Source organism: Stigmatopora nigra, chromosome 9 (assembly GCF_051989575.1).
Source record: "Stigmatopora nigra isolate UIUO_SnigA chromosome 9, RoL_Snig_1.1, whole genome shotgun sequence".
In the NCBI taxonomy this organism is placed as follows: Eukaryota; Metazoa; Chordata; class Actinopteri; order Syngnathiformes; family Syngnathidae; genus Stigmatopora; species Stigmatopora nigra.
This window is the reverse complement of record NC_135516.1, coordinates 5,277,581-5,303,946: the sequence shown is the minus strand read 5'-3', so window position 1 is coordinate 5,303,946 and position 26,366 is coordinate 5,277,581. Positions and strand designations below refer to the sequence as shown.

Sequence of the window (26,366 nt, the reverse complement as noted above, 5' to 3'; positions counted from 1 at the left end):
ATTGACAAAACCATTCAAGAAATGCTAAACTTTCCCTTTCCAATATGATTAATTTTAATAACAAAATCGAGTATAATTAATATGAGATTCCCTCCGAACTGTGAAAAGAATTGTTCCTGATAAGGAGAGTAGGCTGCAAAAGAATAACGCCAAGATAAAGTGCAGGAAAAAAAGACAAACAAAAAACCCTGAGGGTGACTTCTTAAAGCAAATAACATATTGGGACGCTGGGTAAAAGCAAGGCAAAGGGCTAATCAGCTTAGAGAGTTTGTCATCGGGCACAGCGGCATTCCAGTGTCACAACAGCGTGATTAATTCAAGCTGCGCCAATGCCACAAATGAAGATAGAAACTTCCCCGCCGACTAAGGCGGGAAAAGAAAATAAGTCGGCGTGCTCTCTCACCAAAAAGCCCACCCTCTCTAAAAACCTCCCGCTGATACACACAACATAAGACTTTGTGGTTAATCTCCACTTTCAAATTGGATGTGTAGGGGGATCAAGGGTGGAGGATTTAGGACCTGGAAGCCTCGTGCATGTGGTCCATTTTTTTTTTGTGTCAGGGAGGGGGTTAGTCACTACTTGCTAAAATTATTTGGGGTCATTTATAACGTAAATGACTTGCAGCGTAATTTAAGTGAATCTTGGTAATGTCACCCATAGCATTAGCCAGTAACCATTTGCTCTACAATTCCTCCTGTTGTGAGAACTGCTACATGTTTCCCGGTCACCTTTGCAAAGGTCAAATATACCGTGACCGGACGATTCGCCGAAATATGGTTTGCCGATGGACAGTTCCCCGAATGGACTTTTCGCCGAGCGGACGTTTCGCCGAACGGGGTAGCGCGCAAATCCTATTTTGGCGAAACGGCAATTTGGTGAACTGTCCATTGGCCAAAGGTCCTTCGGCCAAACGTCTTTCGGCGACTCGTCCGAGTACCCAAATTCGCGGTATTTCGGCAAGTACATCACGTTCGTTATAATGTTTCACATTGCGCAACTTTCAAGTTGAAATGACAAATTTAAAAAAAAACAATGATTTGTTGCCACTTACAATCGGCTTCAAGAGAGAAAATAGTTCCATAAATGGGCTAATACTTGTGTATCGCCTTCCCACCATCACAAATTTCAAGATGCTTTGACGCAATATCGGCATACACCAAATGATGACACACCATAAAGAGCAAAGTGTGGATCAGCATCTTGCACAAGGATATCTGGATAAGATCACCAGAATAGGAATCAAACTCACAACCCCTGGATTGGTTAACAACTACTCTAATTCTGATCCATGCCACCCAATGACCTAATTATTTGCAATAGAAGCATGGACAAATTCATCTCCTAAGTCTAGGCACCCCTGTACTGTACTCTTGTACAGCCTGTTTTAAATTTGCTCCAAAATATATTCTACAAGCTCCTTTTCCAATTATGCAAAAAAGGGAAAACACAATGAAGAGATGTCACTCTCACCTTTTTACGGCTCTATTCAGAGCATCGTGTCACCCCTGCAACGCCTCCTTTTCCTACATTGAAATGTCAGCTATTGTTCCTCTACTGATATTATTCATGGCGTCTCAGGTGCTGCCATTGTTAGCATTATGAAGAAGCACGAGGTATACATTTTATACATTTGTCATTACTCTATTGATTTTGAAACGCAGTCAGTCAAAGTAGAATCACGACCAGGTAAAAATGGTAAAATGTTTCATGTTGGGAAAGTAAAATGACCCAAAATACTAAATAATAAGATCAGTAAAACTGGCAATACCCATCAGACATTTTCAGCTTTAAATTGTTGTAAATTGTAAAGCACTACTTTTTTTTATACATGTGAAAAATCCATTTAACGCTCAGCTTTGCTTCTCTACTTTTGTGTCCAAGAAGCAACATTTCTCTTCTCCACCTCAAATAAGAACAAAAACTGACTTTGTATTTCCTTTTTAACTTTTTTCTTTTGCAACAAATGTGCCAGTCTTAAGGGGAAAAGGAATCCTTCCTGTTTGTGAGCCTCTCCACTTTGTAATATTAAAATGTCTTGGTGGTCTTATCTCACGTCCAGGCCTTTCACGCCTGCTGTAGAACCTTTTTTTTGGACTACATGCAGTCTGAAGTGTGAAAAAAGGTCTTTGGCGCTGAAGGAGTGTGAAGCCAGAAAGGAGTGGCATGCATTTTAAGATGTGTGGACTTTTACTTTGAAGGTATAAAGTAGCCCACAGGTAATTTTATACTTGTGAAGACACACTGTACATTTAAGCTCCACCTTTTAGCGGCCTCTAAGCCTGTTGCTGTGGCGACAGTGGACCAAGCGGTCTCCGGGCTGTCCTCTCGCTTGTTTGTCAAGCATGAGCGAACAGCACCTATTAACACTTTCTGTCATCCACAACTGAAGATTTTTTGTTGTTGTTTACATTCACTGGGTGTCAAGTGACGAGCAATTTGCATGAAGCTGAGTTGACATATTGTCCGGTTGAGCGGTCGCGAGGGGAGAAAGAAAAAAAACAATATTTGGCCCGTGATATTTTTCGCTGACTTTCTCTACTAATGATTTTCATTTTACAGCCGCAATTTGAACGTGCCAAAATTGCTCGTGTAGTACAAATTGTGAAGATACAGAACAGTGAGTGAATTTTTGCTTGTAAAATTGTGAAACAATAAATAGTAAGTCAAAGTTCATCTTAAAACGCTTCACAAGGTGTGTTAAGACAATACAACCTTGTCCGATGATTAAATGCTCCAAAAAATGTTTGGAAATGACTTGAACTTAATTTAATGGTAAAAGTTGTAAGGTTTTACCAACTGTGCGTGGTATCATGCCTTGTCGGGGCATCAGGTTGTCGTCTAGATCCTCCAGTGCGCCATAAAGAGAGTGGGAGATACGCCGCTCATGCTCGTCTAGAGACAACGACGTTACGCTCTGCTGAGTTTCCGGTGCCTCCTGTCACATAAAACAATTAATACATTACTGTTTGATTTGTAAAACCAGTGAACCGTAATTGATTGGTGTTGTACTGCAAATGGAGATCAGTATCATATTATAGTATAATTAATAAATCAAAACTGGATCCTATTACATTGTATCGCGAAGACAGTCATACCTTTACTTACAAAATTAATAGGGTCCAAGACTTTTTTCGTAACTTGAACATTTCGTAAGTAGAACTGAACTTTATATGTAAATTCTCTAATTCATTCCACGGTCCTCACACAACTACCAAATAAACCTTTTGGAATTGGTGAAGAAAGATGTGAGGGAACACACATAAATGAGAAAAAATTATAAAGAAACCATATGAAAATGTGCATGTGTGTATTGAGGGATTTCGTAACTTGGATCTTTTTCATATCTCGAGTCACTCATTTGCATATAAAAATGTACGTAACCTGAAACTTTTGTGCCTAGAAGCATGCCTCTATTGTTGAAATTTAGTCATTTCTTCTCCTTGATGAAAATATTAGGATTGGATCGTAACGCTTCATAACTTTGACTGAATCAGCTCTCAACCTAACTTTAAGTCGAATGGCTTGCATCATATGCAAATGGGGCAAATGGTATTGCTTAGAGTGATGCGCTTGGTCAAAGTTAAAATAACCGTCTCCAGAAATAATTGGCGGCGTCTCGAAAACCGCCGAATGTTCCATCTGAACAGTAATGACCAGGCAGTACTTTGCATGCTAATGCTATCCACGTAATAACCAGGATGAATGAGGATGGATTTCCAATCGGCCAGCCAGCGTTCAGGCTTCTTATTAGCCTGCGAGAATATCAACATACCTCCCGGGACTTGTGATGAGACTCCACTTTAGCCCAACAAATTGACCATTTTGTTCTCCTCTTAACCATAAGCACACATTCCTAGACTCTGTGGAACTGCACGTGTGTGTCCAATGGATCATTGGCTGTATTGATTGGCTGCGGTTTGCTGCACATACCGTCTAGACGGCGACAGCTAGACCTGTAGGGATTACCATCGTTGTCTGTGGTGCGTCAGAAGCGATAATACTCTTTGTTACCCGCTATATTTACTTAGTCTACACACCCAAGGTGGATCGGGTTGGGGGGACACGACAAATCAGATATCTGATAAGTGCAGCAGTGGGCATACATTATGTCAAAAAGACAAAACAAAAAACATGGCAAGATTAATGAAAATGATTTGTTCATTCATTTGAATTAACACCACAATACAAAATGACTATTACTGTGATTCTCAGCTTTTACGTTCCTTTCAATGTTGACAGCCACGATTAAGAATTCTACTCCAGTGTGACTGATATCTTTTTTTTTCTTATTTATTGTCTATTCTTTGGAAATGCATGGCATCATTCTATCTATTACATCCATCACTGTCAACTTCAGCCAAATTAAAAGTATTACAAATTAGTAGTTAAAAGTGGCCCATCATAAGGAGGAGGGGTTCGCACGTCTGGCTCACAGTTCTGAGATCGAGTGTTCAAGCCCGGCCTCCCTGTGTGGAGTTGGCACTTTCTTCCTGGTCCTGCGTGGGTTTTCTCCAGGTGCTCTGGTTTACTCCCACATCCCAAAAAAGCATCCATGTTAGGCTTAGACTGGTTGAGCACTCTAAATTGTCTCAAGTTATGACTGATTGGTTGTTTGTCTCCATGAGTCCTATGATTGGTTGGCAACTAATTCAAGGTTTGCCCCCGGTTGATTGGGATAGGGTCCAGCACCCTGCGAATCTTGTAAGGATATGCGGTACAGAAAATGAATAAATGGTGAGTCATATACAGAGAGGTATTTCTAATATTATGGTGCAAAAGTCAGATTTAAAAAGCTCTATGTGTTGCTTTTGACTCGAAATGAGTGAGTTAGTGAATTTGGCCAGCTGAAGTAATAGCGGTGGGGTGCAGCGGCGCTTGTTGGGTTTGATCGTCGGTGTGCCGGGGGTGCGATTCGCCACGGCGAGGGAGCACGGACAAGCCGCAGTGCAGCGTGTTGCATATTCAGACGGATAATTAAGCAGCAGGAAGATCTGGATCCTGTCAGGGGGCCGCTCCAAGTTGGCTGGGATTGAAGATGGAATGAGGTTTGAGGGGTAGGGCGGGTGTACGGTCGGTCACGCTCATGATTTATGCAAACATTTGCGATTGTAAATTGGCTCCTCGGGAGGCCAGACATAGGCAGGAAGGTAAATAACACATAATTTGATTCTACATGTCAAGAACGTGTTACGTGTGCACCAGCCTTCGCACATAAAATTACGCACCCCCCACAGGCTTAGTCGAGAAAGTCAAAACCCAGCCTGTGGGTGCTCTTATTATTTTATCATAATTAAATCACCATGGGTATATCAAACTATATGCAGGGGTGCCTTAAGATGCAAGCTTGAATATGTGTCTATTTCCCCCCCTAATTTAAATGAACCGAAATGCCACCTTCTTAAAAACTAAAAAAAAAAAGCTCGGGATCTGTATTTTAATATGGGAAATAGTTATCAATGGAATTTTAGTACACTGTACTATAACAAGTTCAGAATGATCTATGACCACTCGGTTCCCTCTACTGGCTAGATTGGCACCTACTGGAAACAATAAGTCCACGATTAATTAATCAGTCCTCAGACAAAAAAAAATTGAAAAGAAGACTCTGAGGACCGATAGGTATTGATCTCTAGAAAATACAAAATTTCATTCTGATCAACCATTTCAGAAAAGTAACACATTTCCAATTTAAATGCCTAAAAAATTCACACCATCGCTACACCTTCCGCCATCTTGTTTCAACTGTACTGTAAACCAGAAGAACTCGATAACAACAGTGCATCGTGAATCATCAGAGTTACAAATTCTAACGAAGGATTCGTCTTGTACGACTTCAACGCATATAGATTTTGCATGAATCGCTTTCACTCCGAATAAACTCTGGAAATGGCACAAGGGTACTCCAGAAATGGGTTTGACGGGGGTTGGCAGTTCTGCAATTGCAGGAAACAAGGAGTTTGCAAGTTAAGAGTGTCCAACCAGCCTAACCAGCATGTTTTTGGGAAGTGGGAGGAAACCAAAGCACCCAGAGAAAACCCTTGCAAGCTCAGGGAGAACATGCAAACTCCACACAGTGTGGACCAACCAAGGATCGAACCCAGAACTGTGAGGCCCACGTGCTAACTACCCCTACACCGGACCAACATGTATACAATTAATTTGAATACCGTATTTTCACGACTATAAGGTGCACTTAAGTCTTAAATTTTCTCCAAAATAGACAGTGCGCCTTATATATGGAAAAAACAGAAAAACAAAAACAAAAAACCACCACTGTCAGATATTAAAAAAACAAACCCCTGAACTGAAACAATACTGTTAAATATGCAGATGCCATCATAGTTTACAAAATCTTCCATCATATAGCTCCTCCCCCACTGCAAGATTTTATACAAAAAAATCCAAAACATCAACAATGGCTGGCTCTAGAGGTGACTGTGTAGTGAGTGCATCATACCTGGAAGTCAATAGCAATTACCGTATTTTCACGACTATTAGGCGCACTTAAAAGTCTTAAATGTTTTCCAAAATAGACAGTGCGCCTTATAATACAGTGTGCCTTATATATGGAAAAAATGTCATTCATTGAGGGTGCGTCTTATAGTCGTGAAAATACGGTAATTCAATAAACTTGGCTAAAAATCTGTAATATGGGGTTGTTACTCATTACTTTCACGTGGGTAGGGATTTTTGTGGGATATTGGGTATTGTTGGGTAGCAGACAGTGAAATAGCCTGAGGTGACACCTGCGGCTCTATAGTTGAAACGTGGATAAAATGCCACAGGGCTTTGAACCCGAATGCATGCATGCACAAGTGGCAGGCGGAGACGAAAAAATATACACAATTCCCTACACAAAAATGTCACACATGGACAACATACACACACATGTCACACACACAAATGTCACACAAGCACAGACGCACAAAACATGTCGAGTAAAAATTCAACAAAGCTCCGGGCTTAGAGCAGGCTTTCAATTAGCAGATGGGCCAAGGGGAAATCTAAAGTTTGGTAGAGGCAAGATGAGAGTAAGAGAGGCAGCAGAGGAAAGAGCCAGAGGCTCACACGTACAGAAACCCACTCACACACACTCACACAGACACACACAACCTTAGCCAGAAGGGCTCAGCTGTTGACACTGTGTCCAAACACGAAAGAAATGGAGACTTGTGCAGTGGCGCTCACTTCACAGCCCCAGTTTTTTTCGAGGCAGTATTGCTTGAAGGGCTTTGAGGAGATGTGCCTGGAACTGTGTGAGAGCTTTGAGAAATCATACATCAAAACTCGCTCCGCTTACCATGCTTTCAATTAACTGGCCTACGAAGCAAGCTTGCATCGTGAATATCGATGGTGCTAAGGCTGAAGTGATAGTATAGAGTTCCACTAGAGTTTTCTTTCTATTTATTAGATCGGGTATTCATCATGTTTTCAAACATGGACTTTAACTACTTACTGCTACTAATGGTAGTGCTTACCCTCTCAGTAAGATCTCTGAGGTCTTAAGGCTTCTTTGGATTTTTGCTTCTTGAGTTTAACCCACATGTGATGTTTTGAAAAGGCACTGCTGTTACAGTTTTAGTCCAAGTTGGGGTGTCGCCATGGCTGGTAGTGGCTAGCATCCCTACAGGCTTGAGTTTCCTCTGCATTTTATGGCCAATTCCAGTCACCAGTATCAACCAGATTTGCCCACTTAGTTTTAGATGACGTTGAATGACACCGTTTTAGAATGAATTTCAAAGTAAAATGATTTTTTTTCTTAATTTCTGGAATCCAAGACTCATGAATCACCAAACTTTACATTGTCATTTCTCAGGGAGCTAAATAAATGTTTAAATGTCATTAAGATGCGTAAATCATTTTCTTTTGACTCTATAAACACCCTAGTTGAAAAGAAAATGCTGATAGACATATTTCAAAGAAAGAAGACATAGTTAAAGGCATTTTTTCCCTCTGTCCATCCGTGAGTTACCTGGTTCCTCTTGCTGTGGCGTCTGGCAATGATGAGCTGGATCATGCCACGTTTGTTTCCTTCGGTGGACATTGACTTGCGTAGAGTCTCCATGGCTTCCTGGTTGGTTTTACCCAGCAGCGACTCGCTGTTAACGGCGATCAGCTGGTCGTTCACGTGAAGGCGCCCATCCTGGATGAGTAATATAATTTTTGCAAACTAATTAGCGTCATCTTTAATCTAATCTTTTTCAGTTTTGTAAAGGTTAAAAATCATTCAATCATTCATTTTCTGGACCACTTTATCCTCACTAGGGTCGCCTATCCCGGCTGACTTCAGGCTGGAAGCAGGAGACACCTTAAATCGGTGGCCAGCCAATTGCAGGGCACGAGGAGACGAACAACCATTCACTCTCACACTCATACCAAGGGGCAATTTACAGTCCAATCAGCCTACCGTGGATGTTTATTGAATGTGCGAGGAAACCGGAATACCCAAAGAAAACCCACACAGGCCCAGGGAGAACATGTAAACTCACACAGGTGGACCGACCTGGATTTGAACCCAAGATCCCAAAGCTGTGAAGCTGATGTGATAACCACTCTAGCCACCAAGCCGCCCGGTTAAAAATCATACATTTTATATATTATAAGAACATATTTTAATTGTCTTAGAGGATGACCCAACCTTGCACGCGGCTCCTCCATTGATGATGGATTTAACGAAGATGCCGAGGTCAGCGTGGTTCTCTTTGGACCGGTTCCCCTTGACGCTGACACCCAAGCCAGCTGAGCCCGAGTCACTGAGCGGAATCTCGAAGGTCAGAAACTCACGAGTTCCATCTGGTGTCAGTACTAGCTCATCCTCCTCTGGCTTCTGCCCAAAAGAAAAAAATAATTGATTATAATTTTTTCTAATCATTTAGAGAAAATAGGCTTTAAAAATAGTCAGCCAAATGATGTCAGCACAATCATACCTCTACTTACAAATGCCACTAAATAAATTTTCAAGTTATGAAAACTTTGAGATACAAATGACCGTTTCAATATACAAAAACATAATCCAAGTTACGGAATATCCCAAAATAAAGGATTCCCCTCTGTGTCAATATTTTCATTGTTTTTTTTCTTCTTTTTTTAAGACAGACTGCTTTGTTAAAATACTGATGATCATTTTATGATGGGCCTAAACACATCTTTTAACTTTAAAGTTTAATTAATTTAGTTTTGTCTGACCCTCAGAAATCGTCCAACAAAAAACCTTTAAAGGGGAAGACATTTTTTTGGGGTCATTTAGGGACCCTTTTTCAACTGAAACTATTGGAAAATGGGGGGGGGGGGGGGGGGAGTTAACTAAAATTTAGATGAAAATCCAGGGCATCAAGTTCATTGTCTTAGTTGAAGTCCCTTTTTCTGCAGCCACAACAGGTGCTCATTTCTCTTTTCCACTCTGTCCCGACAATAAACGGCATTCTCTCCGGCTCGTTATTTGACAGCTGTCCTCTGAATAGACAGGCTGCGCACATGCCGCCGCTTGCCAATTATCGAGCACGCTTAATGAATTCAATCACCGGGCTCGCTGTCGGCGCGCTATTAGCTGCCTTTGTTTTTCCGGGAGGAGGGAAGAGATTGGAATGAATGGAGGAAGGAAGGATGAGAAAAGACAAATAAATACATCCTAGAATTTGGATAGAAAGAATGAATGTGTGTGTGTTTAGGCATCTTTGCCTGTACTCATCAGCGAGTGTGGAGGAGTAAATAATAAGACAACAGGCATGTCGTTAATTTTAAGTCCGGAATTCAATTACACACATAAATCATTCCTGTTACGCGAAAAACGATTACAATAAGCACATGGGAAATGATCTGTTGAGAGAGGAAATAACACAAAATAGGCTATGTGTCAAAAACAAGTTGGATTGGGTTAGAAAGAGCCCTCGTAAAAACCCTACCAACCAAAATGGCGAACATTCTGTTCGATTTCAAGCACAGGAACTCAAGACTTTCTTGACTTTGTGTTTTCATGTCACAAATTAATATAATAAAGGTCATTGAAAATTCTCTTCACCTCCAGTGAGTATAGTTGCTAAAATGAAAATAGCAGACATCAAATTTTGAGCAGTGGATTTTGTTTTTTTACAGTGTGCTGTAATGATCGACATGTCTGCCAATTTGTTTATTTCTGGAACAGGTTTTTAGAGGACGATTTTTTTTTAATCTTACAAGGGAACAATGTGCAAAATGGATGCGTATCCAAATAAATTGGCAGATTTCCTGATCACTTTAGGCAGAACTCCATGAGATGCTCTTGTCTGCCACACAATGACAGAAACATCAATTTAATTTCATGTGAAATGGCAAATGGCTGCTTACAGCCACCATGGCTCACTTTCTGTTCAATTAAGACATTTTCGTACTTCTCGGTATGTTCTACAGCTGCAGCAAGTTTTATGTTTACTGGTGAAACTGATGTTGATTGGTAGTCGTTACCATTTTTCCAGGAGTGTACTGACTATATAAGTGCTAAATTCCTCAAGAAAAATCATCGCACATAGTATTTCTGAGATACTGTATGAATCGAAAGGATCGTCCCTGGATTGCACATTCTGAAAGTGTGTTGCCAGCACGTAGACAAATTCAAAAAAGAAGTCACGTGAGCAGTACAAGTAGAAAGTGTGTCTGTACCAGTCTAGTCTCCGAGTGCAATAATTGCATGAGATACACATTACGCAGGTATCAAGGCTGATATCTTAATGATCGACCGCAAGACCTTCGATCAGCCTTAACAACCAATGGGATGTGCTGACATGGAATACATGTATCAAGGCTACTCGCGTCTGGCCAATCAGAGCACATTTTCAACCTTTTATGCAAGATAGGGTTTTTTTTCTTCCTTGATTTTCATTCATAGACGTTACAATAAATTTTGGTAGTGTTTTATCTGTTTATTTTTTCTCTATTTTGAAATCAATGACTGTATTGGGCGCATTGTCTTGTGTTATGGCATTTCCTCTTTGTCACCTTGCAGTTTCGTGCATGTCAAGTCTAATTTGTGTGCATATAAGCCGTACCCTTGATTCGGTCGCCATTTTTTTAATGACAAATACGGTATACATGCGATAAAATACGGTAAGTCCTAAGCAGAAGGGAAGATGTTTTACTCCTTTAAGTGGTTAAACGGCTAGTCATATCCACTCTGTTTGCACTAACACACAAAAACATAACTTGCAGAGTCTGGAGTGATTAGCGGGTCAGCAGCCATGTTCAACTTGGATCCAACAGAAATGACATCTTGACAGAAGGAAAAAAATTGCTGCCGCGAGCCAAATTTGTCTCTCACGTAAAAAGGAAAAATACATCGCAAAAAAAGAGGAGAGTAAGAGATTGGTGAGGGAGAGTGGGTAGGAAAAAAGGGAAGCTAGAAGTCAATAACAGGAAGATGGACAAGAGATGGGGAAGGCTATAAGGAGGAAGTGGCCAGTGTGGAGATAAGGAAAGCAAGAAAAGATATGTGATGCATTTTTGAAAGAAAGGAGGACAAGGCAATCAAGGAAAGACAAGTTGAAAAGAAATGCAGTGGTAAACGGTGGCTTAGGAAAGAATAGGAATCCAAAAAAAAAAAGGAAAACGGAAAGAGCTTCACGGAGAGAGGAAAGACGAAGAAGGAATAATTCTCTCCTCTTTCCTTTCATCTGCAGTGGTGACAATGGCCCTGCGGCTGTCGTCTCCGTGGCGACGTGACCGCCCAGACTGGGTGACAGCAAGACGGCATGCGTGCACCAGGTGGTAGGCTGCTGGATATCACCCGATATGTCAAGGCGTGCATGACAGTCAATCCCACACAAATACACACATACATGCACGCTCAGTTTTTCCCCATTGACACATACACAGGTGACAGTAACACAATTTACACTCACTCACTCCACATGTTCGATAACGCAAATTTCCATTCAGCCTGTCACATGGCAGAAAGTCAATAGATTTAGGCACGCAGACATGGTCAAGAAGGTCTGCAGCTGTTCAAACTAGGCTTCAGAATTGGGAACAAAGGCTATTTAACTGACTGAGCATTGTTGGTGCCAGAAGTGTTGATTTGAGTATTTCAGAAAGTGCCAATCAACTGGGATTTTTCATGCATAATCATGTCAAGGGTTTACAGAAAATGGTTTGGAAAAAAGATGTAACTTAAATATATAATAACATTAATTTATATAACCATGCGTTACAATTGATTGATGCAGAAGAGCATCTCTGAACACAAAAGGCATAAGGAAAAGGGACTAAAACAAGGGAAGACCACATCAGGAATCAGTCCTGACAACTCCAACCAGTCTGGCCATTGTCCTCTGACATCAACAAAATATTTCCATTTGTCAGAATCCCAATATATCAAGTAATTTTTCTAATCCAAATTATATCAACAGGAATCAATAAACACCAAAAAGTATTTCAATATCAAAATTTTCACACTGACATTGCTTTACAAGAAGTTTCTTATAATATATAGTAGAGTCATATGACAAAAAATGGTATTACGATTAAAAAAATCGATATTTGTCACGAAAACTATCATCTTTTTTCTCACAAATTTGAAACTGCAAACTTCTGTGAATAAGTACACATATTACTTTCCTAAGCAACAACTTAGATCTTTTAATGGATCAGATTTGTGTTGTCCTGCATCTCATAATCGCTCATTTTGGTCTTGTTAATGCTCCAAGTTAGCCAACTATTGTAAACATAATAAAAATATATTTCCCGTTCAACCTTTTCTCCTGAGCGTAGGTCTGAAACTAACATTCATCTCGCAACAACGCCCCGTTCTCTGTAGTGGTCCGGGTCATGTTATTGCAGTTTAAAATTATCAAATTTTAATCATTTTTAAAAATTATTATTGTTGACAAAAATATCTCACAATAATTATCCTTATGGTTTTATCGCCCAGCTCTAATATATAGTAAACATATCTATGTTACACTCACACAATCAATCGCTAAGTTGATCCCAAAATTGCTCACTCATTCAGGATCAACAAGTCCCACAAAGTAGCCATCCCGATTGGCTACGACAATGTCAACGACCTCATTAAATGCTTCCATTTATGCCCTACCGCGGTAACACATGCTAACAACAGATGGCCATGAGGAGTGTGTGATTCTGTAGCTGGCTACCTGGCACGGTGCCCGTGCATTATTGTTGATATGCTCGATAACATAAGAAGCCACTTCCCAGAAGCCTTTGCCTAATGGCCACCACAACACAGGGAGCCGACGTCTGGCGTTATGGCGCCATTACGCCGTCATCATAACAGACAGATAACCATCGTCACTAAACTGCTGCAGTTTAGGCCAGGTGTTGCTCGAAGGGGTGTGTAAAAGTGTGTGTAAAAGAGCGAGCGGGCGTCAGTCCATGATTAAGTGTGTAATTATCCAATTTTTAAACGCAACCCTACATCCAAATCCCATATTGTGTGACTGCACTGCGCTCCACCTGTATAAAGGCCATTTAAAATTTAGATTATTTAATTTAGTTCTACAAACACAAAAATGTAGTTTTTACACACACACGCACACACGCACACACGCACACACGCACACACACACACACACACACACACACACACACACACACACACACACACACACACACACACACACATATATATATATATATATATATATATATATATATATATATATATATATATATATATATATATATATATATATATATATATATATATATATATATATATATACATATACATATACATATACATATACATATACATATACATATACATATACATATACATATACATATACATATACATATACATATACATATACATATACATATACATATACATATACATATTCATATACATATACATATACATATACATATACATATACATATACATATACATATACATATACATATACATATACATATACATATACATATACATATATCTATATCTATATCTATATATATATACATATACATATATATACATATATATACATATATATACATATATATATATATACATATATATACATATATATACATATATATACATATATATACATATATATATATATATATATATATATATATATATATATATATATATATATATATATATATATATATATATATATATGCATAGTTTTAAGAATGCAATTTATATGTTTTAATTTTAAAATTGATATTATTGTTTTGAATTTTGTGTAAAAGTCATTAAAAATGAGTTGACAGTCACAAGCATAATATATGTTTTTGTTCAGAACGTTTACTTTAAAAGCAAGGATATTTCTGCCATTCTATTCCTATTTGGTGGTTGCTTAACTGGGAGACTTGATCCGGCAGGATGTCAACGGATCAGAAAATAGACATGTCCCTAATTTTGTCAGAGAGGATGAAAGAGGGGAGTGGAGTTGATCGGAGTATATATGTATAGATATGCTCATATTTAATAGAAAGCCAAAGTATGTATTGCGTTCGTTGGATCGGATCTGAACACAGTCGGATTAAGTGGGATTTGGGGGTTACAGTGACTGAAGTGACCCACACGGCTTGGTGGAAATGCGTCTTGAATAATGATAGTCTGACTGAAAACTTGGATTGGCAATGGTGTGCAAGGCACCTGATAGCAAAACGCTCTAGAGATGCCCAATGTTCACACAGAGCTCAAGGGCATTTATGAGCAGAATAATTACCAAAGCTTGTGCCCGGTGACACCGAAGTGGATGGACACACAAACTTTGCGTTCAAGGACTCACTCTGACTTTTTCCTCTCTGCTCCTGACTAAGGAATTGGATAAAAAAAACACAAATGATTTTTAAGATTCACTTCATGTGCTGGCACCCAGACAGGCCAACTCACCCGCTGCCTACAAATGAAGACATTTTATTCTCCCGTCTTCGGTGACTGACATCCAGTCCATGTAAGATGATTAGAAATAGCCAAACTTTCTCTTTGCTTGAGTCTAAAACTCAATCTTTTGTTTTCTTATTTCTTTTGATCCACTTGTTACAGATTACAAATGTCCGTGCAAAGGGGATTAAATAAAGAGTAAGAGGAGGGAATGCGGCGGATTTGTTGGGGTCTTACCGAATCTCTGGGGCTTTGCATCTCGCCACCCTGCCGAAGGTCAAACAAAACAATAAGCACAAGTCACTAAACAGAGTATGAAAACAGAACAATTTTTAAAGGAGCATTATGTTATATTTGCATTTCATTTATGCACAAACTGCAATATTTCAATAGACAAAGAAACAAGCCAATATTTTCCCATTTTAAGTATTATAAAAAATTCACATACATGAAAAATGTGAAGTGTGTATATAATACACAGACATACATTTTTTTTATAATTTATCTACCCTACTGCTTATTGCATCTTTTGCTACTTTTTTTTTTAAATAAAAAGGTAATTATATTAAAATTCCAAATTCACTTAAAAAAACAAACATCATTAAACAAAGATTTGTTAAAAGACTGACTGAAGATTGAACAAGGGTACTCCTTTGTACATTCAATATCAGTCATTGTAAATGCCAACATGAAATTGCGTGTGATTACACAAAAAAAACGCCATCCTGGAAAAACATTGAATGACCCTCGGACCTCTATTTTTTTGCCCCCATCGAAATGACACATCTTTGGCCAAAAACCCTGTTGATTGACACTCTTTTGACCTCCAATGGGAACGTCAACACAAGACAGGAAAAAGCTAAGCTACCTCTCACCTTAACAAGGTTCGAGGCCAAGAGAGAAACGCATTTCTATGCAGACTGGCGGACGAACGGCCCTCCACAATCGCCTGTGTAATTACCAGCGCGCTTATCAAAGCAGCTTTTGAAGCCAGCAGATGTGTGGGATATCACGTCTCATTTACCATACGGGGCAATTAGTGCCAACATCTGGCCGTCTTTGAATTTATTAAGAGTTAAGCACAAGATATCCCAACGAGGCCACATGGAGACAACACGTCTATTTTTAGTTATTTCTATTGAGAATTCACAACTATGTTTTATTTCGTCAGAATCTAAATCTTGCTTTCAGGAAATAACTTTCTAAAAAACTAAAACATTATTAAAATTGCTGACTACAGCAACCGAATTAGTACGTTAGGATTAGGGTTGTCTTTTTTGTTGTTGTTTATCTTGCGCCACATTGTCAACAAAGTCAAGTGAGAGATTAAAACAAATGAAATTTATGTACCACTTCTCGAGGGAGGACGTTGTCTTCCTGGCGGAGGACCAGCAAGCCCACCGTACCCCCCATTGGCGTAGCCCTGAGGATGGATACCACTTCCTCCTGGCTGCGACCATTCAAATCGACACCGTTCACCTGGATGAAAGTGATATTCGTTAATACGTACTCACATATCACATTTGTTATTTACACACTATAAATGCCACACATGGTTATTTAAAAAAAAAATCACAGTATAATGTATTAGAGTAGGGTTTTCACCCACCTTTTGTGAAATTTAGGTTTAAAAACACCAATAATATAATCTTAAACAAGGTGCTGTTTCATTGTTTCCAATTTAAGATCTGCACACTATTTGCATAAAAGATGAAAATTAGACAATACATTTTCCAGGAGAGAAAAAAAACAACAACAAGATCCTCTCCAAATCTTATTAATTGAAAAACAATATTGAAAAGTTTAATGTAATATTTTGGTAGTACCCAAAAAGTTTGGAGTAACATTGTTCAAGTGCAAAGATGGTTGAGGACAATAATAATAAAAAGTACAAAAAATGCTAAAGCCAATCAGAAATTATCATTTAACACACCGCTAAAGGATCTGATTTCTTGTTGGGGTACTTTCTTGTCCAGGCATTTTTATAGGCTTTAGATGTCTTTGTGAATATAGTTATCATGATATACAAAATTGCCTCAAATCATCAGTCGAGATTGTTTTTATTCATTCAGCACTATTACATTGGTGTACAAATTGGTTTTCGCGCGGATATATTTTCCATTCACATCGTGCTCACCTCCAGTAATCTGTCGCCAGCCTTGAGGCGTCCATCTTGTATAGCAGCCCCCCGTGGCAAAATGTTTTTAACGTAGATGGGCGCCGAACCCCCGAGGGGGACGTCACGCGACGTGATGCTGAAGCCCAAGCCTTCTGGCCCTGTAGGGGCAAAAAACTAATTTGAGCACGTCAGACAGGAAGTCTTTTTTTATAGCTAACAATCTTGAGACAAAACAAAAGAGTGAGGCGTAACGAAGTAGGAATATTTTGTTAATTTAGACAATAATAGCATGTTTGTTTTATTTGAATTCACTATGTAGTTGTGTGAGATATTTTTATTCCTGAAATGGAGCTTAATGTAACAACCAAAATATTACAACCAATATTATAAGAACCCCAAGAAATGTGCCTTAAATGGTAGTTTATAACAAAATTGCAGACTTCTATTTGGGAATGGCTTGATGAGACTATTTTGTGGATGGGTCATTACAAATAATCTTACCAAAGCCCACATTAACAACAGGGAGTGCAGAATTATTAGGTAAATTGTATTCTATACCCTCTTACCGACTCATTTTGCCAAAGGAAAGGAAGTTGCCTCATAATAATGAACACCTAATATAGGGAGATGTCGTCTTCTTACAGAAATGCACATCACCTGATATACTTCATTGGTATCGGGAGAAAAAAAACAAACAAAAACAGCCAAAAATTGTCCCTCAAAATTAAATCAGCGGACGGTTTCACCATGGTTTCATCCAATGTATTTGTTGGTATACTCTTCTTCTTACACATCTAACATATGAAAAGTGATAGGGAAAGCCATTGGACCAATTAGTCACTTTAAACTACATGATAGAATTATGGATGATTTTAAGAGCATGAATCCTTGAGGCTATTTTGTTGGTATACTTGTGAGCGACTATTTACCAAATCTTTTGTGAGTTAATTAAACTGATTGTCCGGAAAGTTCTTGACTTGAGTTGTGTGCTTATCAGAAGTCACACAGACAAAACACATTCATCTGTCTGATATTCATCAAAATTGGCATGTAATGGGATACGTTTCACTAGCAATTCTGTCGTAGGCCTAAAAATAGAACCTTTTAAGGTAGATTTCCACTCAAGACACGCATCTGAAACATTTCATATAGCTTAATTCAAGTGGCCAAAGGGTCTTAATTTTAGTATTTTTCCTTTGAGGCACATTGTTTTGGAAAGAACTGAATCAGCATCCTATAATAGGGACAGTTAGGAGAGGAAACGATGACTTATCCTCCATCCTGTCCAGGCAGCTCTTGTATTAGTGCATGGGAATAAATGCGGGAAGAAAACAAGCTGGGACTAAGTGGATGTTAATTATACAAAGGTCAGCCAGACGTTGACAGCGTTGCCAAGTTAGAGACTTTTCTGAGCCCTCTAGAGACTATTTTTCTAAAAAGTGACAAGTGATTCATTCTTGCCAAGAAACTGACAACCTGAGCGGAATCACGTCCACATGGTTTTACTGTCACATGCATGTAGTCTTTAACACAGTGAGGAGGGTGAGCAGGAATTTCTGGCAAGTAAACATGTCTAAAAATAACCAAGTTTGATCTTGATAATGTACCATGTCAAAGATCAATCATACCCAAAGGTGGACATTAAAAAAAGAACCCAGATCAGTTGGCTATTTAAGTATTAATAGTTTAAGTGTTGTGAGATTCAAATATAAGATTTAAAATAATTCCCTCATTGTTTTTTTTTGTATATGATATGATGAAGTAGATGATATATATATATATATATATATATATATATATATATATATATATATATATATATATATATATATATATATATATATATATATATATATATATATATATATATATATATATATATATATATATATATATATATATATATATATATATATATATATATATATATATATATATATTTATACACATACAAAAAAACAATGAGGGAATTATTTTAAATATATTTTATACATATATATATATAAAAAATCTATTTAAAATAATTCCCTCATTGTTTTTTTGTATGTGTATATATATATATATATATATATATATATATATATATATATATATATATATATATATATATATATATATATATATATATATATATATATATATATATATATATATATATATATATATATATATATATATATATATATATATATATATATATATATATATATATATATATATATATATATATATATATATATATATATATATATATATATATATATTTCTATGTAATCTAATTCCACTTGCACCGACTAATAGAATTCTATTCAAAATAAATGAGGGTGAGTAAAAATAGACTGCGAATTCAAACACAAAAATTATAGTTTCAAGTTAAAATTCAAAGACTTGTCTAACCACATTCTAAATTGTACATTGCACAAAATTTACATTTTGACCACAAAAGAAAATCTGACTTTGAAGGGTTATTATTGTGCAGGTATGTAATATAGTACAATTAAAATGACGGTGCCATCTGGGTTGGGGGTTGTAGACATAGCCATCGTGCACTATTGTGTAAAAGTTTTGTCACTGAATCAATGTTATTTTTCACTCAACTCAAACTAGATGCGCATTGAACGCCAGCAACCAGATGTTTGGACTTGATTGTTGTCTTGCTAGCTCACCGTCAACAATTTTCTTCGCTGCGATTTAAAGGATTCAAATGTATAAACAAGGCGGGTCTTTAATCCACGCTTGGAGCAGAGGGATTAAGTGGAAACAAAACGACATGAGGCAAACGATCCCCTTAAGAGACGTGGCGCTAATCTGCCGAAAAACGTCTGCTGCGGCGAGAGACTAGAGGGAGGATCCGGCGAGGAGATTTTGGGGTGAGGACCAGACAACAAGAAGCAGATGCTATTGTTTTTGCCATTGATGCGGCCGTAAGGAAATGAGGCTGCAGTCCGGTCTTTGTCGTGGTAGAGGAGGCTGCTTAGCAACAAGCTTTCTGCCTGCCTCCGTGGCTGACACTTTGGCAGGTAAGTGCCACCTGTGTCCGTTGTAGGCGAGGCCAAATCGCAGCGTAAATGGTATTGCTTCGTCTACCTGTTGCTTTATTTGATGTGGACAGTATTGGGACATGATAAATCTCCAAAAATTTAACATTATATACGTATTTTCTGCACTATATAGGTGCACCACACTATAAGGTGCACCAGAACATAAGGCACACTGGAATATAAGGCATAGATTTATATGTATATATGTGTACATATGTGTAGCAATAGTAAAGGTTGTTATTCATACATTGGATGGAGCTATAGTAGTAGTGAGTTGTGTTAAAGTTCCACTAAATGGAGCATTAGTAGTAGTGAGGGATTGTGCTATAGATGGGGCTGTACTAAAGAGAATTTCATACAATGATTACACAATATTGATCCATATATAAGCAACTCAGTTTATAAGGTGCTCTGGCGGGTTTTGAGAAAACTCAAGTCTTTTACTCTCTCCATATATAGAGTGGAAAAGACGGTATTTAAAGTGGCAAATAGTTATTGATTTCAATCTAAATCTCTTGGAGTCTGGTTATTTTACCTTTCTTGAGCTGAATGTTGAGCCGCCTCCCGACTTTCTTGTATCCTGGTGTTGGGGTGGACGTTAGCGCCCTCTGTGGCGAGTTGATCTGTCCAGTAGGAGGTTTGGCAGCGGACATGGCAGGTGGGTGAGGAACAGGTGGGACATTGTCCGTCCTATCTGGCTGTGTTTGCCCTTGCGAAAGCTTCTGAGATCCGAGCCGGGACATCCTCGGAGGTGCATGTTCTGTAGATGCCGGATCGTTGCCGAAGCGGCCCGATGAGTACGCTGGGTTTCTGTCAGCCTGGGACATATGCTCGTAGTGGGATTTCAATGAAGATGGGATAACGTGGAACATGATGACTGGAGAACGCATGGCTTGGCGGAACATGTTCTGGGCTCTGGAAGGAGAGAAAATAAGAGACGAATAACGTTTCACATTCATTCGTCTTCCATATAAAAGGGGAAATTTTGTGAGTAGCAAATTGAAAGGAAAAACTTTTTTAATTGGTTGGTCAGTAATAAGGAGACTCAAGTAGCTTGAAGTACTTGATGTATGAAGACAGGTCAGCACATTGGTAGCAATCAAGTATTACGTTTGTAGGTTGACAGTAGGAATACTTCACATTCACTTGGATGCAGACATTGATGATTTGTCAATGTCAACGCCTAGCATTGTTACCATTTGACATTAATTAAGACCCCATGGCTTTATTTTATGATTCTCACACTTGGATAAACGAACGAACCTTTCCGCCCCCAAGAGTTGGTTGGATGTGTTTCAGAAAATCCCCTCTAAAGCCAGCTTCCAGCCCCCCCTTAGACACTGTGAACTGATACAGCAGAAGCCTTCCCAAAGGAAGCTCAAGGAGCAAATCCTCACTGACACCATTTGCTGCACTCCATCAAACATTGCCATAACTTGTCCAGAGAGGACATTAAAGCGCGTGGGTCACAAGACTTTTATTGCAACCCGTGCCGTTAAAATGTGTTGTGAAATTCCTGAAACCGTTTTTCACACCATTCCCATGAGAGGGATAAAGTTGTAGATGAGGTAGTTGATGAGGAGCTTCTACAGAAACATCATCTGGATGCACTTGTGGCATCAAAGTGACACTGCTTGAACATAATGGTGCTGCTTTTACACTGTTTAACCTCCCATTTTGGGAAAGAATATGCCCCTGAAGTGTTTAAAACCCTGCAATACTGGAGCTCGCCAATGGAGGTGGGCTTCAAAACAACAATTTTCTATTGCGACCCAATTTTACCCTCAAAATAAGTTTAAAGCAAATTCTGGATGAGGATTGTATGTTGACAGAAACTTATATTGCAGAGAGAACGGAAAAAAAGTAAACTTTACTTTATTTTCAAGGTTTCATGTTAAACTACCACATCCTGCTGTAAACCCAACATTCTAAAACGGATAGACTTTGGCTAAGTAGTGTGAACTCAACATTATTAGTAAATATGTAAATATTATATTGTATTTTGCTCCAACTGGGAAATGAACCAAGGCCACCACCTTGGCAGTGGCATGCACAGACAATTGAACTTAACACCTTGACTGTGCAGTTGCCAGGTAGCCTTTTTAAAGGCACCATTAGTGTTGCTGGGGCTCAGTTCACATGGATCATTTCAAATAGTGTTTAATCAGAATTCAATGTATGGCCACAACTTTCATCATCCAAGTTAATCCAACTCATTTAATCAAGTTAGTATTATAATTAACTTGATATGATGTGAGTAAAGAATAAACAAAATAACACTTTAGTTGAGAGAACTAATTTAGGTCTATTTGTTTAGGATGACTGATAGTTTTAACTTTTTTTTAAATAACAGATGCACATTGGCACCAGGAGATATCAGTTTAATTTGGTCAGTAACCATGCTAAGAATATTAAAAAACATTTTAAAAAATGTTTTTTTAAAACATCAAATTTTCTCCACACAAATTAATGGGAACAGCATTAACTAGTTCCAGGAATGTATCAGTCAATATGGAAATAATATAACGATAATATTAAAATACGCGGCTTTAAATTTCCCCAAAAACAGGGATTTTTACCCTAAGATTTGACACATTAAACTTACAATTTTCCTTCTGTGGCTTAGCCACTAGGTTAATCGTTATTTTTGGAATATTTCAGCCTGCACAGTCCCATTTTTACAGGACTGCAGTGAAGATTAACCTCAAAAACCATCCTTGCATATTCACAAGACTAATGTTCCTGACACCGCCTGAGCGCTACAAGCGGAACAGCATCGAAAACTCATGTTTTGGGCGGTGAAGCTTCCTTAAGCCCATTAGCAAGTAACTGTGAAGCAAGTGCATGTGTGTGTGTAAGGTATAACTAATCAATTATAGGAATGAAGGCTTGAAAAAAAACAATAAATAAAGATAAAAAGAAAACACTACTTTATCATTCATTGAAGAAGCATTCGGGTGGGAATCTAAAGAGGAGCTAGCGGGTAGATTTAGGTAGCTGGGAAAAAGATGCAAAAAGTGGAATCAGTGGTAAAGGAAGTGTGAATGTCCTTTTTTAAGAGCTTTTTTTTTTAAAAAGGAATCACAGCAGAGAGGATTGCAGGAATCGTATCAGGAGTTAATGTTAGCTCAGCACAACCCTGAGGCACAGCAGGAGGAAAATACAGGAAAGAAGAGTGGGGGAAAAAAAGGGCGAATGAAGGCTATCAAAAAGTCCTGCAGCATGGCCTCCAGAAGCAATCTTACTGTTCAAAGCGGATGCTGCGCAGGTCCCCATTATTGATTCTGACGATACAGTCGTTCTCCTGGAAAAGGGCCAGCTGCTGGGCCTTGCCGCCTCGCTCCAGACGCTTGACCAACAAGCCAAGAGTCCTGCAAATGGCCCACAAGCTCAATCACAACAATGGAATATGAAAATTCTGAGTGGTGGGCTCAAGGTGGCAAGCTTGGAGTGAATGCTCAAAAAAAACTCAGCAGCATTCCAACTCACTTTTAATTAATGGCTTAATAATAAAAAAAAAATTAAGCCTGTCATCAGAGGGGAGTATAAATAAAGACAATATTTTGGGAGGATAAGGGGGTCAAAAGATGAATGAAAACAAATTATAGTTTTGAATGTGTTATTACTTATGTTTTCTTTGGACTCTGTTGACTACCATATTTACTGCAAACAAAGAGTGTTTTTTTTCCAATTGGAAATCTTTGCAGTGTTTGTCTGCAGATTTCATGTTTGTAAAACACTAAACGCTAACAAATCCATCAAATATACGCCAAAACTGGCAGCAAAATTTTTCTAAATCAACACATTTTCTTAGCATTAATTACTTATTTACTACAAGTTACTTCACATTGAATGTGGGTCTAAAAATCCAGAAGTAAACTTAGGATTTATGTTTTTATTAATAAAAGTGACTTGTCCTGACTTCCATTGTGGAAAATCAAGGCCTTCATTTAAGTAATATTTTTTTAAAATCCATCTTTTGTCCAGGACCTCTGACAACAGGTGTGAAGGTCATAAATGTAAATAAATCAATCAATCACTCTGCATCAGAAAGTAAAGAAACTTCTGAATATTTCTGTCTTATCCAAAAAGTGAACTCCTGAGTAGAACCAAATAATCATCAATAATTTAATTTATCAGGAAAAACTCTTGACCTTTTAACAGCTTTCACCTTAAAGACTATTTTTGGCAGCCAACTTGAGGTCTGTCTTTCACACAGTGACAACATGAACCACTAGAGCCGCCAAGCTTGTACTTGTAATCCGCTGCGGCAAACTGTTTTAAGGGTGAGAGGCTAACTTCACCTAAAAAGGGAATGGCGGATTACAGAGCCAAAAAGGGAGCTTGTGGGAAAAATTTTACGAAAACCCAATAGTCGTCAACCAAGCTTCTGATAAGCTTTTATTTTCCCACCCCATTTGAAAGCACAGCACCTCTGTATATTGAGTAAATTGTAGAGTTTAACACCGGCCTTAGCTTCTAATTCAATAGGAATGAGAATGTAATTATGGCGGAGGTGCCAGAGTTCAGAAGGGCAGAAGAGTTCAGAAACATTCCCACTGATTGGATTTGAGTGGGAACACAATGTAATTTGCCGGGAGAAGGCCCTCTACTTCGCTTGATGAAAGCGTAATCTTAGAATAACGCCTGCCCACATATTTTCCCAATTAAGGGAAAAGTATGTTACAAGTATGCTTTTAGCGTGATTGAATCAGACCATGAAGAATAGCGTTAGCATTGCAACCCCGGACAAAAGTTTGCCGTCACAGCTTTTTTTTGTCGGCTTCTCCGCCTGTCTGGGTATATTCAAGCCAGATGTGAAATTCCGCTTAGTGCCTTTCTGGCCTTTCTCCAGCTGTGCTCATTGTATCCTTTGAATTCCACTGAGAAGACGTGACGGGAGGCCCGCAGATATATGACGGTCACCTGCAGGCGTCAATGTGCAATGATGGATGGCGGCGAACAGACAAATGGCTTTTACGATGCAGATGAGTGTTACCGCATCAATGAATGGCGACATGTGGGCGATAAAATGACATGTTCCGGCCTCAAAATATATTGTTACTGTTTATTATGGAAGCACGTGATTTCAATTTGGGTGATTTCCGATTCCATCAAGACATATTGCACTCATATGATTATCATGGTGAATATTTTTTGTTGCAAAATTCTCTTTTCAAGAAAACATTTTTTTACCTTTTGTGAACAATTGGATTTGTTTATTCTTTAAGTTTTTTGTTTGTTTTTTACAATTAAATGACAAAAAACACTTTTCCAAAAAATACTTTCAGTGTTAACTAAGTTGGCCTTTCACGAGTATACTTGTCAATTAGGATTTTTGACATAAAAGAGTCTGTTGATTATAGAAGACAAAAAGAAATTAACTTTTGTTCCCCAAATGAAAAAAAAAGTATTTTAGTTTAGTTTGGGGTACAGATATTGTAATTAGATTTGGTTTTGGAAAAACCTGTGAAATGCTTTAAAATGGTTGGCCACTTGCCATGAAAATGTCTAACTATTTTTGATTTATTAACACTGAATAACTTTAAACAAGTTAGTGTGAGGGTTTTGAAAGTCAGTACTTTGTGTCTGGATGGGGTTCTTTCTTTATAATTAGTTGTCATTTTATAAAAAAAAAATTTACCTGCGATCTTTGCCACTGAAAGGCACCACGTGGATTCCCAGGGGTCCGCCGTCGTTTGTCACTTCCACCACATTGATTATGTCTCTGTGTATTGGGACACCATGTAAGCAGTAGGGGGAAAAAAGAAGAAATCTTTATGAATCAAAATGAATGTGGAAAATAAAAAATAAAACCTAGAGTGTGAAAAACCTGTGAAAATGTGAGAAACACAAGCCTTATGCCGACTAAAATAAATGCAATGTGTGACAAAAGTAATTTTCGGTCTTTGGAAGTCCTTCAAATTTTTCTCATTATTGAACTAAAGTTGGATGGGTTCAAAATTTGGGGCCCTTTAAGCGCAAGTTTTAATAAAAAAAAGAGAATTCCTTTGAGGAAACAGGTTAATCTAAATGTATATTTAGACAAAAGGCTTAAGAATGTATTAATCTTAATGGTTCTTCTCAGGAATAACTTCAGGAAAAATACATATTTATATATATCTCTTAAACATTAACCCTGAACATGTTTCCCTTTACAATGCCTGTTGGTATCCCAATGCTTTTGTCCACATTGTATATTTTCTTCACATAATTTTGTTCCTGGCCTCACATCACTTATCAGATTAGTTTCATTCTTCACACCTCACATTTCCTCATACTCTTGAGTACACCTCCAACATTTCTGCATAGAAATGCCCATTTTTGTCACTTTTAAATGTCCCAAAGTAGCTGTTTTTTTCCCAAAAT

At 38.2% G+C, this 26,366-nt stretch overlaps 1 protein-coding gene across 6 annotated transcripts in view; it reads right to left on the bottom strand.

Annotated features, from left to right (window-relative positions):
* LOC144201437 (partitioning defective 3 homolog) overlaps nucleotides 1-26,366 on the bottom strand; it is a 105,773-nt gene that overhangs the window by 33,673 nt on the left and 45,734 nt on the right. For 5 of the 6 annotated variants that reach the window (XM_077724056.1, XM_077724058.1, XM_077724055.1 and 2 more), the window contains exons 7-15: nucleotides 25,642-25,725; nucleotides 23,243-23,368; nucleotides 20,533-20,912; nucleotides 16,975-17,114; nucleotides 16,188-16,316; nucleotides 15,075-15,104; nucleotides 8,640-8,828; nucleotides 7,974-8,144; nucleotides 2,795-2,936 (exon numbers count right to left, since the gene is read on the bottom strand). In XM_077724056.1, the coding sequence (XP_077580182.1) occupies nucleotides 2,795-2,936; nucleotides 7,974-8,144; nucleotides 8,640-8,828; nucleotides 15,075-15,104; nucleotides 16,188-16,316; nucleotides 16,975-17,114; nucleotides 20,533-20,912; nucleotides 23,243-23,368; nucleotides 25,642-25,725 (1,391 nt within the window). The remainder of the gene's footprint in view (nucleotides 1-2,794; nucleotides 2,937-7,973; nucleotides 8,145-8,639; nucleotides 8,829-15,074; nucleotides 15,105-16,187; nucleotides 16,317-16,974; nucleotides 17,115-20,532; nucleotides 20,913-23,242; nucleotides 23,369-25,641; nucleotides 25,726-26,366) is intronic. The other variant, XM_077724059.1, reaches the window with a different exon arrangement.